Below are 14,973 nucleotides of genomic sequence, written 5' to 3' on the forward strand. Positions count from 1 at the left end.
ACAAGCACGGTGACCTATGTTTTATTTCGGGTTTTATTTTTTAACTCGCCAAGGCCTACAACATGTATCAAAATTATAAAAACGACATTATATCGAGAAACTGTATCGGATGCCCTTAAATTAAATTATCCACTAAAACGGTTTGTTTCCTCTATGTACTCCGCTAATAGTTGACTGATATTTTCTGCATTTGGCGAATTGATTGTTAATAAATTGTCTAAATCTGTTGGAATTTGTCCAGTTATGAAGTATATTTGATGAAATAATGTGTCTCTGGCATCTGAATACAGGTCGCATTCAAAAAGGTAGTGTTGTACATTTTCTTTTTCTTTGCAGTGATCACAGGTTTCCGAGTTGATGTGCTGGTTTATTATAAATTGGTATGCATTTAATTTAGAATAACCTGTTCGTAAGCTGTTGATTATGTTGTACATTTTTTTTGACGGGAAGTCTTTTTTTACTTTATTTTTAACTTCAGGATGAAATCTGAAATAATGACGTCCAGCATTACTGTTTTCCCATCTGCGTTGCCATTTTTTTGTAACAGAATTTCTAGCTGCTTTTTTTTACATCTTGTTTTGTAAACACTATGTCATCAACTGCTAGTGATTCTGCTTCTTTAGCAGCTTCTTTTGCTAGGGAGTCTGCCTCATTATTTCCTTTTATGTTGGCATGTCCTGGTGTCCAGTTTAAGTTTATTAAATTCCATGTTCATTTAAATTTTTTATTTTCCCTTTGATTTCGTTAATGGTTTGATGATAGCTGTCACTTTTCCAATTAAGAGTTAAGATACCTAATGCGGTCTGACTGTCCGAAAATAAAGTTAAAGTATCAATTTGCTGTTTTGAAAAAGATTCTATGTAATCGAGTACAACTTTTATTGCTATAAGTTCAGCTAGCAAGATTGGTCCTTTGTTAGAGACAGGTCTTTTTAATTTTTCTTCTTGATTATTAATGTAAATTATAGCTCCTGCACCGCAGGGGCCGGGATTTCCTAAACATGACCCATCTGTAAAAGCAACTGCTGTGTTTGGTGTTTGAGATTTGAGTTGTTCAGAGATAATTTGTTTCCCTTCCTCTATTTGGGCTGTTGTTCTTGATTTTGAGCTGCCTATGTTACGCCAGTAGTCAGGGGCTCTAATGACTGATACCAGACCTTGGTATTCATACTGTGGTTTTATCTTGTTTATATCGGCAACTAATTCTGTATCTCTCATGTCTTCTGTTTGTTGATACATTTTTCCTAATGGTGATATAAATGTTTCTGGAATTTCCTCCTCTTTCAAAATTTCAAATTTTCTTTTAATTGGGACATTATTACTGTATGAATTAATTTTTCCTAATTCTCTGATGGCCATTTCTTCTCTTCTTAAATCTATTGGTAATGTTCCACTAAGTACTTCTTATGCTTCAAGAGATGATTGAGATGGTAAATCTAAACACAATGCTAACCCTTTTCTTTGTATTTCATTTAATTTGTCAAGATGACTTGAAGTGCTGGATTGCCAAATGCTGCTAGCATAATTAAAAATTGAACATACTAGGATAAGCTGTCATATATTTGAATAAGTGTCTTTGTTGGTACTAATGCTATTCCCTTGATTTCTCTTATAATTCCTAAAGATCTTTTGGCTTTCTTCACTGTAGATTCTATGTGACTATTGAAATTTAATTTTTCATCCAATTTTAATCCAAGTATAACTGGATATTACCAAGTATAACAAGTATTACCCTTTAAAATGAAGTCCGTTATTATACGTTACTTTTCTTCATATATTTTGGTATTAAACTACACCAGATTTGAGGGTCATTTAGGCGTTTAAAAAATAGTTATTTTCTTAAGCCCCAAAAAAGAACTTTTAGACAAAGATTGCAGGATTTCGACAAATTGACAATTTTTGGCGTGGCGTCAACTGTTTTGAAGGAAATATTCGTTTCTTAAGACAGATAATAACACGAAAAATGACACAGTATATTCAAGTTAGTGAAGATGAACATGATGAACCAATTGAAATACCGAGTGAAACGGATGGCACTCTCCTTCTTTCAACATTAGCAGCGCAGTACCCAGGGGCCTGTGGACTAAAATACAGAAATCCATCAACCGGAAATTTCCGTGGTGTTCGACTAAGCGAAGGGCTATTGTATCCTCCAGATAATCAATGGGGAGACCATGTTTACATTGTAGTATTCCCTAAAGGTGCTTACTCAAGAATAATGTTTTGGGTTTCCAGATGACAAATGGACATGAAAGAGAATCGAACTGTATTTTGATATTAATTTAAATTTATGGTGGACTGTTTTAGACCACTAAACCAACTTAAGCCTTTTCCCTTAAAACTTTTTAAGATTTAACAAGCGTTATACCCCTTTATTATGATAAATTTACTTTCATTCCATTCAAAACTGAAATAAATACTGATAACTCGTGGATAACTCACAGTTTATCATGTTTGTTTGTATTAACATTAAGGCAAGCACCCAACTTACATTGTTTTGGAATTAATGATTTGTTTTTAAGGTTCCACTAAAGTCAAAATATAGGACACTTCATAACCTCCCCTACATGTTCAATGTATAAATTTAACAGTGATATTGTTAGCTTTTTTCAAAACTACCTGTACCCTTTTTATTGGGAAAATATGTGTCATTTTTATCAAATTGTGAAATTTATAATAAACCATGAACTTGACTGGAACTTCAATTTGCAGACCCCTTTAAAGGGGTAAACCCTCATTTGAAATAAGACCCCTTATTTTAAGTGATGATACATAAATAGATCCTCAAATCTGCACATACATGTATAGTCATTTTAGGCATGAAAATGTATAAATGAGTGTTTTTCGGTTTGTATTCATGCACAATTACTACTGAGACTGCACTGTTTGGGAAAAAAGTTGTCTTTTTTGGGAATAATTTTAAGCCATTTTTTATTCAAATTGGGATTCTTCTCCAGGGGTTAAAGCCTTTATTCTCCGGTATTGTAATTTAAGGCAAACAATATCACTGATAATGATTAAAGTCCTAAACTACATTTATTGGAACATGTGTTCATTTAAACATACTTAACATATACACACTGTGTCAATTGTAAATAAACTTGAAATTGTTATGTTGTGCCCAAACCAGTTCTTGAAGGGAACACTAAATTTTCAAAAAATATGGAGGCCTGCTAGACAACTTAATTTGTTTACAATTGGTATGGACGAATACTGTTAGATGTAAATTTAAAATCAACATTAGTTTGTACTGCATAATTTATGCAGTACAAACTAATGTTGAATTTTTCAGAAAATGTATTGATTTACGTGTTTCAGTTAATTTCATGTATTTTAGTGAATGCATACATTGGTACATGTATATAAGGTACATGTACATTACAGAAATTGGACAAATAGTATGGCAAGTCTGTATGCCCAGACTAGAAAATATTGATCACTGACTAGTTTTCTGATTTTATATAGTCATATAGGGACAAGTTTGGATATTAAGTTTCCAGACTAGTAGATGAAAAAGGTTTTTGCGCAGACTGTAATAATCTCAACATTTTTGCAAACATTTGAACATGTTGAACTTCTGAAGATTTTTTTAAAGATTTTTTACATGTACATGTATAAAAATGTAAACCCTGAAAGTGTTATAAGCATTTCATTAATATTCTAATGTTTTAGATAACAAAAGAAAAGGAGAAGAACAAACAGAAAATCCTTCAGCAAAAACTGTGAAGTTAGAGAAAAAGTGCAGTGATTTGATTGTATTGGGTCTGCCTTACAAAAGTACAGAAGAAGACCTAAAAACCTATTTTTCAAAGTATGGAGAATTGGTTTTAGCACAGGTTAGTTTTAAATTGAATGTAAACTAAGATATGCAGCAATTTTGAACAAACTGCATGTAATAAGCAGTGTAAAGGCTGGTTTAATTTGTGCATTTATAAGTGTCCTTGTTTTCAAAATTCCAATAGGGAACATACTTTATATAATTGTATCAATAAACCATTTTTTTCACTATCATTTATAAGTGAACAAACATAATATACTAGTTAACATACACTTATAAATTTACATGTGCATAAATTTATTGTATCTCGTTGAACTAGCAGTAATGATTTTGATTAATATAAATGGAACATAGAAACTACTATAAAAAAAGTTTTCTAATTATTGTTTGTTTACTTGGCATGGAAGTTGTAATGGGAGGGTCAGCAGGTACATTATTTTTCACACCCTGTTAACAAGAGGATATTCTGTATCTTCAAGATTTAGTAGAAGAATGGACAGATAACGCTGCTGTAGTTACTTGCGATCTGATCATAAAAAAGTGTCAATAGAAAATGTCTATGAAGTACAAAAGGACTTCAAACCAAAAAAGGCATAACGAGTGCATTGACCATGTTGATAAGAAACATATATCTAAATAACAATTAAGTATTCAGCACAATTTGTATTGATGTCTGCTTTTACTGAAATGCTATTTGAATGATTAAGGGTGGATCAAAGTAATCACAAATGTATAATACTGTACACATTTACATGTATCAAGATATGATACCTTTTATAAAGCATAACATAATTTTATGTACCATGTATTGTCTTTTTAAAACTCATTATAGGTGAAAATTGATCCATGGACACAAAAATCAAAAGGCTTTGGATTTATAAGGTTCCATGATCATGATGCTCAACTGAATTGCTTGGCACAACAGAGACACATGATTGACGGAAGATGGTGTGAAGTCAATATACCAAACTCTAATGTAAGTCAAAATCAGGATTCTTGAAATTTTTATCATTATGAATAGTTTTGTGAGTTTAAGTTCATGCTTAGAGATTTTAACCAGTGGCCCGAACAGTCTTTATATTATAAAGTTCATGAGTGTGTTTTCCACAGTGCTGCAATTTTAAAAACAATTTCGATAAAGTGATACCTAGGTTAATAGAGAAGGAAAGTATTGCGTCTTACTCCATTATAGACAGGCAGCTGTTATCCAGTTGAAATTAAACAAAAGATTCGGAACTCTTTATAAATGAAAAATAAATTGATAAGTTGGTATATTTGGATTGTTTACATCTGTTTCTACTGTGATCTTTTCCCATCACTTGGTGTCTTGTCTACTGTTGTTTTCATCTTTTATTGTCGTCCATTTTCTTTTACAAAGATCATCCCTCAAAAACTATAGGGTCAAAAACAAGATCATCATTTGAGTATTTAGTCTAAAAAAAAAATATGTCCAATGATTCTATCTAGTCAATGTAATGCAATTTATTGATAATATGTTAGATACATTTTAATATTTTATTTACAATGTATGTCACATGTATAAATTTGAATTACGATACTTGCCAAGAAATTATTTTTGTTATAAATTTTACAACAGATTGAAGTAATGCATTGTGTTAAAATCTGATATACAAAAAAAGACTGAACTTATGAACAAAAGAAGATCACTCCAACTTTTTTATTTAACTGGCATAGGTGGCAGAAACCAGTTATTTTACAATAAATCTTTAGAATTTCATGGATTTATGATTTTATTTTCTTGAAAATTCATTCAAGATTATATACAAATAAAATGTATGGTTTCAAGGAACTAAGAAATGTGCGTGCTTATGTAAATTATATATAGAAAACCTTTAAATTTGGGTGTCTGTCAAGCATGGAGATTTGAAAATTTATAAATGCATTGCAAATAAGGCAAAAAATGTGATGTTCTCATACCAATCTAATTCTCACATGCAGAATTCTGCTTAAAGCTGACAAGAATTTTAGGCAAAATTTAAGAGGAAATGGATATCTAGTGAATTAGAGCCTTGTCCGAACTTTTCCTTACCATCAAAATCTCAAGATATTTTTGTTTACAGAAAAATGAATATTTTCCCCACTTTGATTGGATGCCGTTAAGTGAGGAGACCACCATTGTGACATCTAATTGGACCCATGTGTGAAGGAAATCCCCAATCTGTGTATGCAACTACTTACTTGTGTAGTACACTTGCCTAGAATTTACATTAATTAATTTTTTTAGTCCATATGATGCAATTATATACCTCAATGCTTAACTATAACAAAATTTCTGGGTGGGACACATGTTCTGGTACACCAAAACTGGTACAGTGTTCTCCCCAGATATTTCATATAGCATCCTGGTGAACAGGGGAAATTAGAACACCATCTTGTTTCTAAAATTATAGCATCACATCCATAACATAACCTATAGGAAAACCAATTCAGATAGCATCACATATAAAATTATAGCATCACATTACCATGATGCTAAAAAGCTTTGGGGAGAACACTGGACTGTACCTGCCATCATAGCAAAACACAATTCATTGTTTTATTTAAACATTTACAAAATCACAAAATGAAAGCAACTTGACAGTACCTATTTATTCTTCATTGCTCACAAGCACTTTGATTTCAAACTTTTATCTAGAAAATTAGGATAGAAAGACATGAACTTGATCATTTTGTAGCAAAAATGGTCAGCAAGACAGACAAAATTTACAAATAGGTCAATACGGCTAAAATTGTCAGTCCACTCCTTATTTGAGTAATTGCCCGTCCCCTTCATTGACAATTTTACAATTTTTTGCAGTTTTGCCAACAGGGTAATCTGAAACTGTAATAGATGGATAAAACTTAATGAGGCAAAAAGGATAAGAAAGATAAAATCTACAAATAAGTTACATTCCCTAAATTGTCGGTTGACTCCTTATTAGGTGTTATCGACTATAAATTCTGATTTTATCTGTTGTATTTTTTGTTGCATTTTTGCTATTATTTCAAAACTAAGTTTTAACGCCAGAAATACATGTAATGTAAGATTTATTTTGTGCAAAGTGACCAAATATTATTTTAAAGTTAAAATAAACCTAGTGATAATAGGAGATTACAATGCAATACGTAGAAGTAAAACATGTACATGTAAATATGTTGTTTTCATGATCTGATTATTTGAGAGACTTGAATGCTGTCATCCCTTCTAATATTATATACTTAAACTGATGTTCTTGTTACAGGAGGCTGGACAACAGACACAATCCAGGAAGATATTTGTGGCCAGAATATCTGAAGGTATCAACACAGATGATCTTCATCAATATTTCTCTAAGTTTGGTTCTGTAGTAGATGCTTTTATTCCCAAACCCTTTAGAGCTTTTGGATTTGTAACATTTGGAGAACCTGATGTTGCAACTGCTTTGTGTGGAGAGGACCATATTATCAAAGGTTGCAGTGTCCATGTCAGTATTGCTGACCCAAAGACACCATCTAGAGATAGGGAGCGTGGAGATAGAGGAGATGATCATAGACGGGACAGGGGTGGTGATCACAGAGGGGATAGGGGGAGGGATTATAGAAGGGATGATAGGGATAGAGAAAGGGAACGATATGACCGTAGAGGAGAAAGAGATGGTCGTATGAGGAAATCCAGAGATGACCACAGAGATCAACCTATGACTGGAATAAATGAGCCAGTGGGAATGAATGGAATGAATTTCTTAAACTCTGCCATGTTGGCTGCAGCACAGGCTGTCCTTTCTGGACAGGCCCAAGGGGGTTGGGGTGGTATGCCTTCACAGAATGCAGGGGGTGCTGATTTGGGTCCAGGATACGGAGGAACGCTTGGTTCAAAGTCCGACAGCAACAGATCTTACAGTGGTTGGGGAACTTCAACAGGATATGACACAGGCAGTTCTAGCGGAACATACAGTACGAGTCAGACAGGCGGGTACAGTGGCTGGGGCGGGGGCAGTAGTAGTAGTCGCAGTAGTGGTTGGAATTAACTTTTTACATTTTTTGCAATTCACATTTTCATGTTTTTGTAAATACTTCATTGATGCAAAAATTCAATTTGTACAAAAAATAACCCACCTCTATATTAAGTATTAGTGATTTCAGATTAAAAAATTAGATCCAATTGATATCAATTTTCATAAACTTTGATTCTTTATAAATGTTTCAAGAAATTAGACATAAAGAATCATATCATTTGTGAAAATCATCTAAGAAATCAACCACTTTTATTCAGGTTCATACTATTATTCAAAGCTTTAAATTCTTTCTGTGAAAAAAAAATGAAGTGCAAAAAAGATATAGGTTAAATAATATTTTTTGTCATTCAAATTCTGTTAATGAAAGTTTCAACTTTTTAATTATCTACCAAGCTTCTTATAACTTGAAAACCACAACAATTTAATGACTTGTTACTGCAATTAATGCATTCAGCATTTATATAAATTATTTGGATGTAAAAAGTGTACATAGCTTGGAACACAAGGAGAGCTGAAGTAAGCGAAGACAGACAGTGATGAGGTTTATAAACATGAGATAGTGATGAAAAATACTGTTGGTACATTCAAATGAGAGAAGTTAAATGAGTTAGATATAAGTGATATAACTAGCAAGTCAATGGTTCTTAAAAGTGTGACACACAAGAAGAGTTTGTATGGAACAGTGAAAAAGGAAAGTAAAGAATAGACCTGGGACAGAGAAAAATAAATTGACACAAATGTAGTTATTGAAAAGTATTTGTTGTGTATAAGATGTTGTTAGTGTCTAAAACATGTTATATGTTAGTGTATTAAAAGACCAGTGTGTGTATTTGTTGTAATGTGATCGATGAGAAATAAGTTTGAGTTGTAAAATGATGAATGAATATTCAACATATGATACCATCCATGAAATGATCTGACTATGAATGATTGAAGTAAGATTGGGATGAAATTGTTGACTTAAAACTGAGTTGTCCCACAATTTTGAAATTCTTGATCCAAAGGATAGTTTATACATGTACCTGTTCTAATATGTATGATTATCTTATGTTACTTTTTGTCTTACCTGAAGCAGTATGGGATACATAATGATGCTGATCTGACTGCAAAAGGTCAACTATATTTGGTGACGCTATGAATGTAAGTTGTACAGGTCCATCTGGAAGGGTTCATCTGACCTTGACCTCATTTCCTTGGATGATAGTAATTAAGTTTGTATGATAAGGTTTAGTCTCAGATACTATATCAGGGCCAGGCCTGTAGCCAGGAATTTCCAAAGGGGGGTTATTTGGACTCACGAACTCAACTTTAACAGTCACAATTCGAACAGAACGTTGACTTTAACAGTGCTTATTTGTTTTCATGGGGGGGGGTTCGGACAAACCCCCCTGGCTGCTGGTATGAGGGCCTTTTCCCATCATGGTTATGTGATGCTCTCTGAAATTATCTTCTATAGTGTTATGGATGAGTTGATATAATTTCTGGAAAGAAGAAGGTATTCCCTGTTTACGAAGATGATGTATAAGGAATTATTGAAATTGAAATTATTGTAAGGTGTTCATGTCCATCTGGCATGCTTAACAGACCTTGACCTCATTTTCCTGGTTCATAGGTCACCATAAAATTAATGTGGGTCAGTCCTTTTCTCTGATACTATAAGCAAAAGTTAACCTGTATTTTGTGTATTAAATAACTGAGGTGTACATGTCTTTAAGGTATAGTTAAATGGTTAAATATGTAAGTCTCTCGGATGCTGACAAAAATAGGTAAAAATGTGTTTAGTCTACTGTATACAAGGTTGGATCCAGCCATTTTAAAAAGGGGGGTTCCAACTATATGTCCCCATTCAAATGCATTGATCGGCCAAAAAAAAGGGGGGGGGTTCCAACCCCCAGACCCCCCCCCCCCTGGATCCGCCAATGGTATAGATTGATTGTATAGTGTACATGTCTGTCTTGCAGTGTTCCCTAGACCTACAATTCATTGTCCATTTGTCAACAATAAGTTTTCGTTGTTAGGTCTGACATTTTTATATACTATAAACAGAGGCAGTCAGTGGGCCCTCCACTTATGAAAATTTCTGGATCCGCCACTGATTAACACCAGGGCAACTATGTTTGGTGTATGGAAGGACTAAGGTGTCCTTGTTCATCAGGCTTAACACCATATTCATGGTTCAGTGGTCATTTAGTTTTAATGGTTATGCTCCTTTCTCGAATAAAATTGCCTCCTGGAATGTTTAACTCAACCTTGGTGATCCTTGGTCTTCCTCCTGGGTCATTGATTTAGTAACAATGTTTTCTTTTTTTGAAAAACGCAAATCATAATTATGATCAGTTACGCAGGCGAGACATTTCGGTATCTGCCTTGTGTTTATTTCAAACGATTTTAACAAAATTATCTTCACTGGTCAGGTTTATTAGTCGACTGTCCATGACTAGCAAGTTGATAGTCTCTTTGACTTAATCATACTTACTTTTATATATGCTATAAGAAGGGTGATGAAGAAGTTTTATTGGTATAAAGTTGTAATAAGAGTGAACAACACCAACAATTGGGCGAGAATAATCAGTGGGTGAGTTAGTCAAATATATATATTGGTAAGCAGCGTTTGAAGGAACAAAGGGAAATGAGTTTGTAAAAATTGCTTGCACTAGAATTTGAAAAACGAAATTATTAGATGTGTAAAAAGGGTACAAGAGTGAATATATATGATTCTGAAAAGTTAAACATTTCAAAGTTCAATTTCATAGTGAAGGAGGATGAGGATGAGGAGCATTGATAAAACAATTTTAAATTTCGTTTTCGGATATGAAGTAGCTTATTTTTTTTTATTTTTTTTTTGGGGGAGGGGGGGGATTACAGGCGACACATTTTGTATATAAAAAAAAAAGAAAAGAAAACAGCGTGTTTGATACTCCCACGTAAAGACCAGATGTGAATAAGAAAGGTTTAATGATCGACGTCGAGTGAAGGTAAAATGATAGAATGATATTGGTTAGAGGATATTTGAAAGTGTTTTGAATGATCCACTGGCAGGAATAGCCTTCGATACAAGGAAACTGGACTAAAGTCTAGTCAAGGCGAAAAGGGAAAAAAAAACTTCGGACAACTGTAAAACAGCAGCAGCTTGTTGATATTCCCGAGAAAAGAATTAGTGTATCTCAATCATTGCGTAGGAAATCTCGTACGTGTGACATATTATCTTTATACTAGATGTATGGTAATTAGTATGTGAAAAAAGCGTAGTATGGTAAATTATACGGAGGGAATTGGGTACATATGGTAAAGAGTCCTTATTACAGATATTATTTGCCAAGCTGGACCAGTGAGTTTTAATTTGTGTGTTCAAACTCGTCTTTTCCGAAATTGATGACCTCACTAAACATTACATCTGTTTATAGGGTAACTTCCAATCTTTATACAAGTTGTATTCAATCATTCTTCTCTGAACCATATGGCCAAAGTTCGCTTCTATCATAATGTTATGTTGTTTAAACTTTGTGCTAGCTGATTGGCCTCCGTAGTTCTGGTTCCTGTCGACTACTGATCTTCGTGTTTAATAAGAGAATTGAATACCGGAGTTTATTTTGATTTCAAATTGATAAAAATTCAAAGCACACAGTTCAAAACTGTGGAAGTTAGTCCATCGTAAGATTGATAAGTACTTGCTTGACAACAAGTGGAAAATACTTAATTAAATTTAATTATCAGTCGTACTAAAGGTAAGTTAACTTGGATATATATATAACCCCTCCAAGAGTTTAGTAATGACCAATGTGGTGTGTAGCGCTCAACTTACAAGATCGTTGCATAATTTAAGAGCATACCATCTAATAGCTTCAAGGGAAGATGATGCACCCAAATGAAAATGCGTTGTTTTTGCAACGTTGAATGATTTGTCAAAAAATCACTAACGCAAATTTACATCAGTGGGCATACAATTCGAGGAAAACGAAGACAAGTGTCCATTTACAAGTTCCATTTTATGACGGTTTGTATAGAACATAATCAAGTTTTGCAGACATAGGCCAGCTGCAATAGGATGTGATGTTAGCTTGCCGCGTGTCAATATATTGCGCGCATTATGAATAAAACTACTAATTTAACACCCAATGCTTTGTTTTGTATGTACATCACTCTTAAGCATTTATAGCAGCGACGTTCATTGTATGTTAAATTAGTAACTTCACCTAGTTTTCATGAGAAAAACACCACTGTGATATGAGAAAACCGTCAAAATCATGCCTTCTACTACAATCTCAGCGTTTTGCGAGTTGTCCCAGTTCCTTCAACTTTAATTTCATACCAAAATTATACATATACATATACAAATATACATATTTTGAAAGTTAAGCTATGCATGTGAATGAACTTTTTCTACTCTTTCCCTATATGTTCCGTTAAAAATCAAGGCCACAAACTTGATGTATCCTTTCATAATACCAAATGTTTTGTGTCGATGTGTAACTGCTGTGTGTGCATGTCTTCTTTTTTTCTCTGGAAAGGAGGGGGTGTCTAGTGCTCGCAGTATTTCTCGTTGATTATATACACGTATAATGTCATTAAAAGCATATAGACATCAAAAGGAGGATTAGCGTAACATGCACAAAGGCCAAATTAGTATATTTACATCTGTTTCTATAGACTTGAGTTTTACTAGATCTTAATAAGGTGCATAATTTAGGAATTTATGCATATTGTATACGTGTTTTTACAAGCTTAAATCATATTATGGAGCTTCGAAATATTTGTAAACTGTTTAATTAAAGCCGTGACAAATTTTGGCAGCCCCGATATTCCAACACTTTTAAAAATAGTTCCGACACACTATTAGTTCGACATTCCATCAGTCTGACGTTTATGTTTGGGAGCCAAATAAAAGGTTCGTTTAATATTAAGTAGAGGACACTGTCCTTAGTGAGAACAGGTGACTAGCTTGGTACAAAAGTAGAAGAATTTTATCAACACTAAAAGCACAAACTACTTTGTTTTAAAGTATTGGCGAATTGATTAAATATACCTCTCCATACAGTATCTCAGAGATACAGGTTTACAATGGCGTAAGAAAATAAAGAAACCAATGAATCTTAGCTGCATATATATATACACAATTTATATATGTACTAAAATATAACAGTATATATAATGCCTTCCGTTGAAAAAGAACAGTAATTGTCAGTTTGCTAGTAGTTTGTACAAACTAATTAACTAAATTTATTCAGTATGAAATTCAGTGCAAATGGATCATCGATAAAATACACGAAAACATAGGGGAAAATAAATGAAAAAAGAGACCGCAAATTTGTGACCTATTATAAGATCAAGATATTTTATTTCCTAATCATAGGGCTCATAACAAGCATGTAATCACATAAAGTAAAAATAAAAAGCCTTTCTCTTCCACTCACACATACAACTATCGTTCTGATTAAGGATGATTGATTTTACATTACAACATGTAAATGAAAAAAATAAAATACAGATAAAAATACCAATACAAATGTATTTTTTTATGAGGAGAGTCGGTTGCCTACATTGTATATATGGAACGAAGGATAACTCTTACTGCCCAGAAAAGAACAATTCAAGTATATAATGTTACAATGAACTGGTGAAGACTATAAATAAGTTTTATAAGTTTCAGTTAAGCAAATATTTAGTTTCTCAATGTTTAAAATTAGGATAGCAATCACATAATTTAGAGTTAAAATGAAGGCTATCGTTTGACATAAACCAAATAAACAGATTACTATCGGATATTTGGGATAAATATGGGTATTTTGCAAAGAGTTCATCCAGAAAGGTTTTTCTTTCCTTATTATAAAGGGTACATTTAAATAAAAAATGTTCTTCGTCTTCAACCGAGTTCATTGAACAAAACTGGCATGTTCTCTCTGATCTTGGCAGTGTAATATTTTTTCCATGGTCATCAATTTTTCGTTCGTAACTGCCTCTCTCTAGTTAGTATAACTCTCTTATCTCTGTTCTTAATATTGAAGTAATCTTCAAAAGTGAAATTATGTTTAAATTTAAAGTAGTTGCTCAATTAACTGTGATCATCTTTTTAAATTAAGTCTTTTTGATGGCTCCGTGAATATGTTAAAAAATCAGTTTTGATACATTTTCTAAGTAAAATTTTGAATTATTTTTTACTGAGTTTTTTTTACAAAGTGCTAAATTTAAACCAAGTTTTTCACTAAAAAATTTATGTTTGCATACCACGATTGATTAGCCACAGCTTTATCAGAGGAGCTTTCAATATAAGCATCACTTAAGAGATCAGTGGGCGAGTTTTCAAGGCGGTGCCAATACATAAACATTTGAATTACTATGTTAATATATAAAGGAAATATATCTGCCTTTTTCGATGTGTAAATTATGGTTAGAAATTTTTAATAATTCTATGTGACTGTAGTGACTATATACCTTGTTAATGTAATTGTTGCATTTCGGATTTCCTTCCTAAGCGATTATTCGAACAGAGGCATGTATTTATTTCCCTATCAACGACTACCTTTTTGGCTATCGTTTCAATCAAAGTTAAAATAAAATCCTGACGAAGGCACACTGGAGGTCTGTTACTGTCTAGAAAATGTATTTCAGAAAATAACATAGACGCAATGGGAGATGGATCTGTCATTACATTCAGTGACAATTTAATTAAATCGTGCATTGGCTAACAGTATACTTGCGCCATTGTAAAATACACCATCGTTAAAATGTAACATTCATATAATGATACGTTTATGTATCTCAACTTATTCGATTTGTTCGTGTATGTAACAACGTATTCGATTTAAACGAAATAAATCTCAGTTTTACTAAAAAAAATTATATACACCAGAGTTTTCGATATCACAAATTCACAAACTAGTCAAAAATAAAGGCAACAGTATTGTCACATATCGATTGAGAGAAAACAAATCTGGGTTACAAACTAAAACTAAGAGAAACCCATCAACTATATAACAGGAAAGCAACAAAACAACAGAACACTGAAGTGCAACAAAAAACAAACGACAATGCAACATACATAGAAACAAATTATTAAGGAACAACTGCCATGCACATTCCTGACCTGGTACAGGACATTTAAAAAAATGTGGTTTGACCTGGTATTGTGGCTAGCCAGACCTCGCGCTTTATGGCAATATTAAATATACCGCTAAAATGTCAAGATTATATACATGACGGGAAT

General features: G+C 33.0%; 1 protein-coding gene across 1 annotated transcript; it reads left to right on the plus strand.

Moving 5' to 3' along the window:
* Positions 1-1,855: 1,855 nt before the first annotated feature.
* On the plus strand, positions 1,856-8,601 carry LOC143080616 (TAR DNA-binding protein 43-like). Its single transcript, XM_076256541.1, has 4 exons — positions 1,856-2,200; positions 3,672-3,835; positions 4,610-4,753; positions 7,020-8,601. The coding sequence occupies exons 1-4, from the start codon at positions 1,963-1,965 to the stop codon at positions 7,782-7,784; spliced, it is 1,311 nt and encodes a 436-aa protein (XP_076112656.1). The 5' UTR covers positions 1,856-1,962; the 3' UTR covers positions 7,785-8,601.
* The last annotated feature ends 6,372 nt before the right edge of the window (positions 8,602-14,973 follow it).

This window comes from Mytilus galloprovincialis, chromosome 6, assembly GCF_965363235.1.
Source record: "Mytilus galloprovincialis chromosome 6, xbMytGall1.hap1.1, whole genome shotgun sequence".
Taxonomy (NCBI): Eukaryota; Metazoa; Mollusca; class Bivalvia; order Mytilida; family Mytilidae; genus Mytilus; species Mytilus galloprovincialis.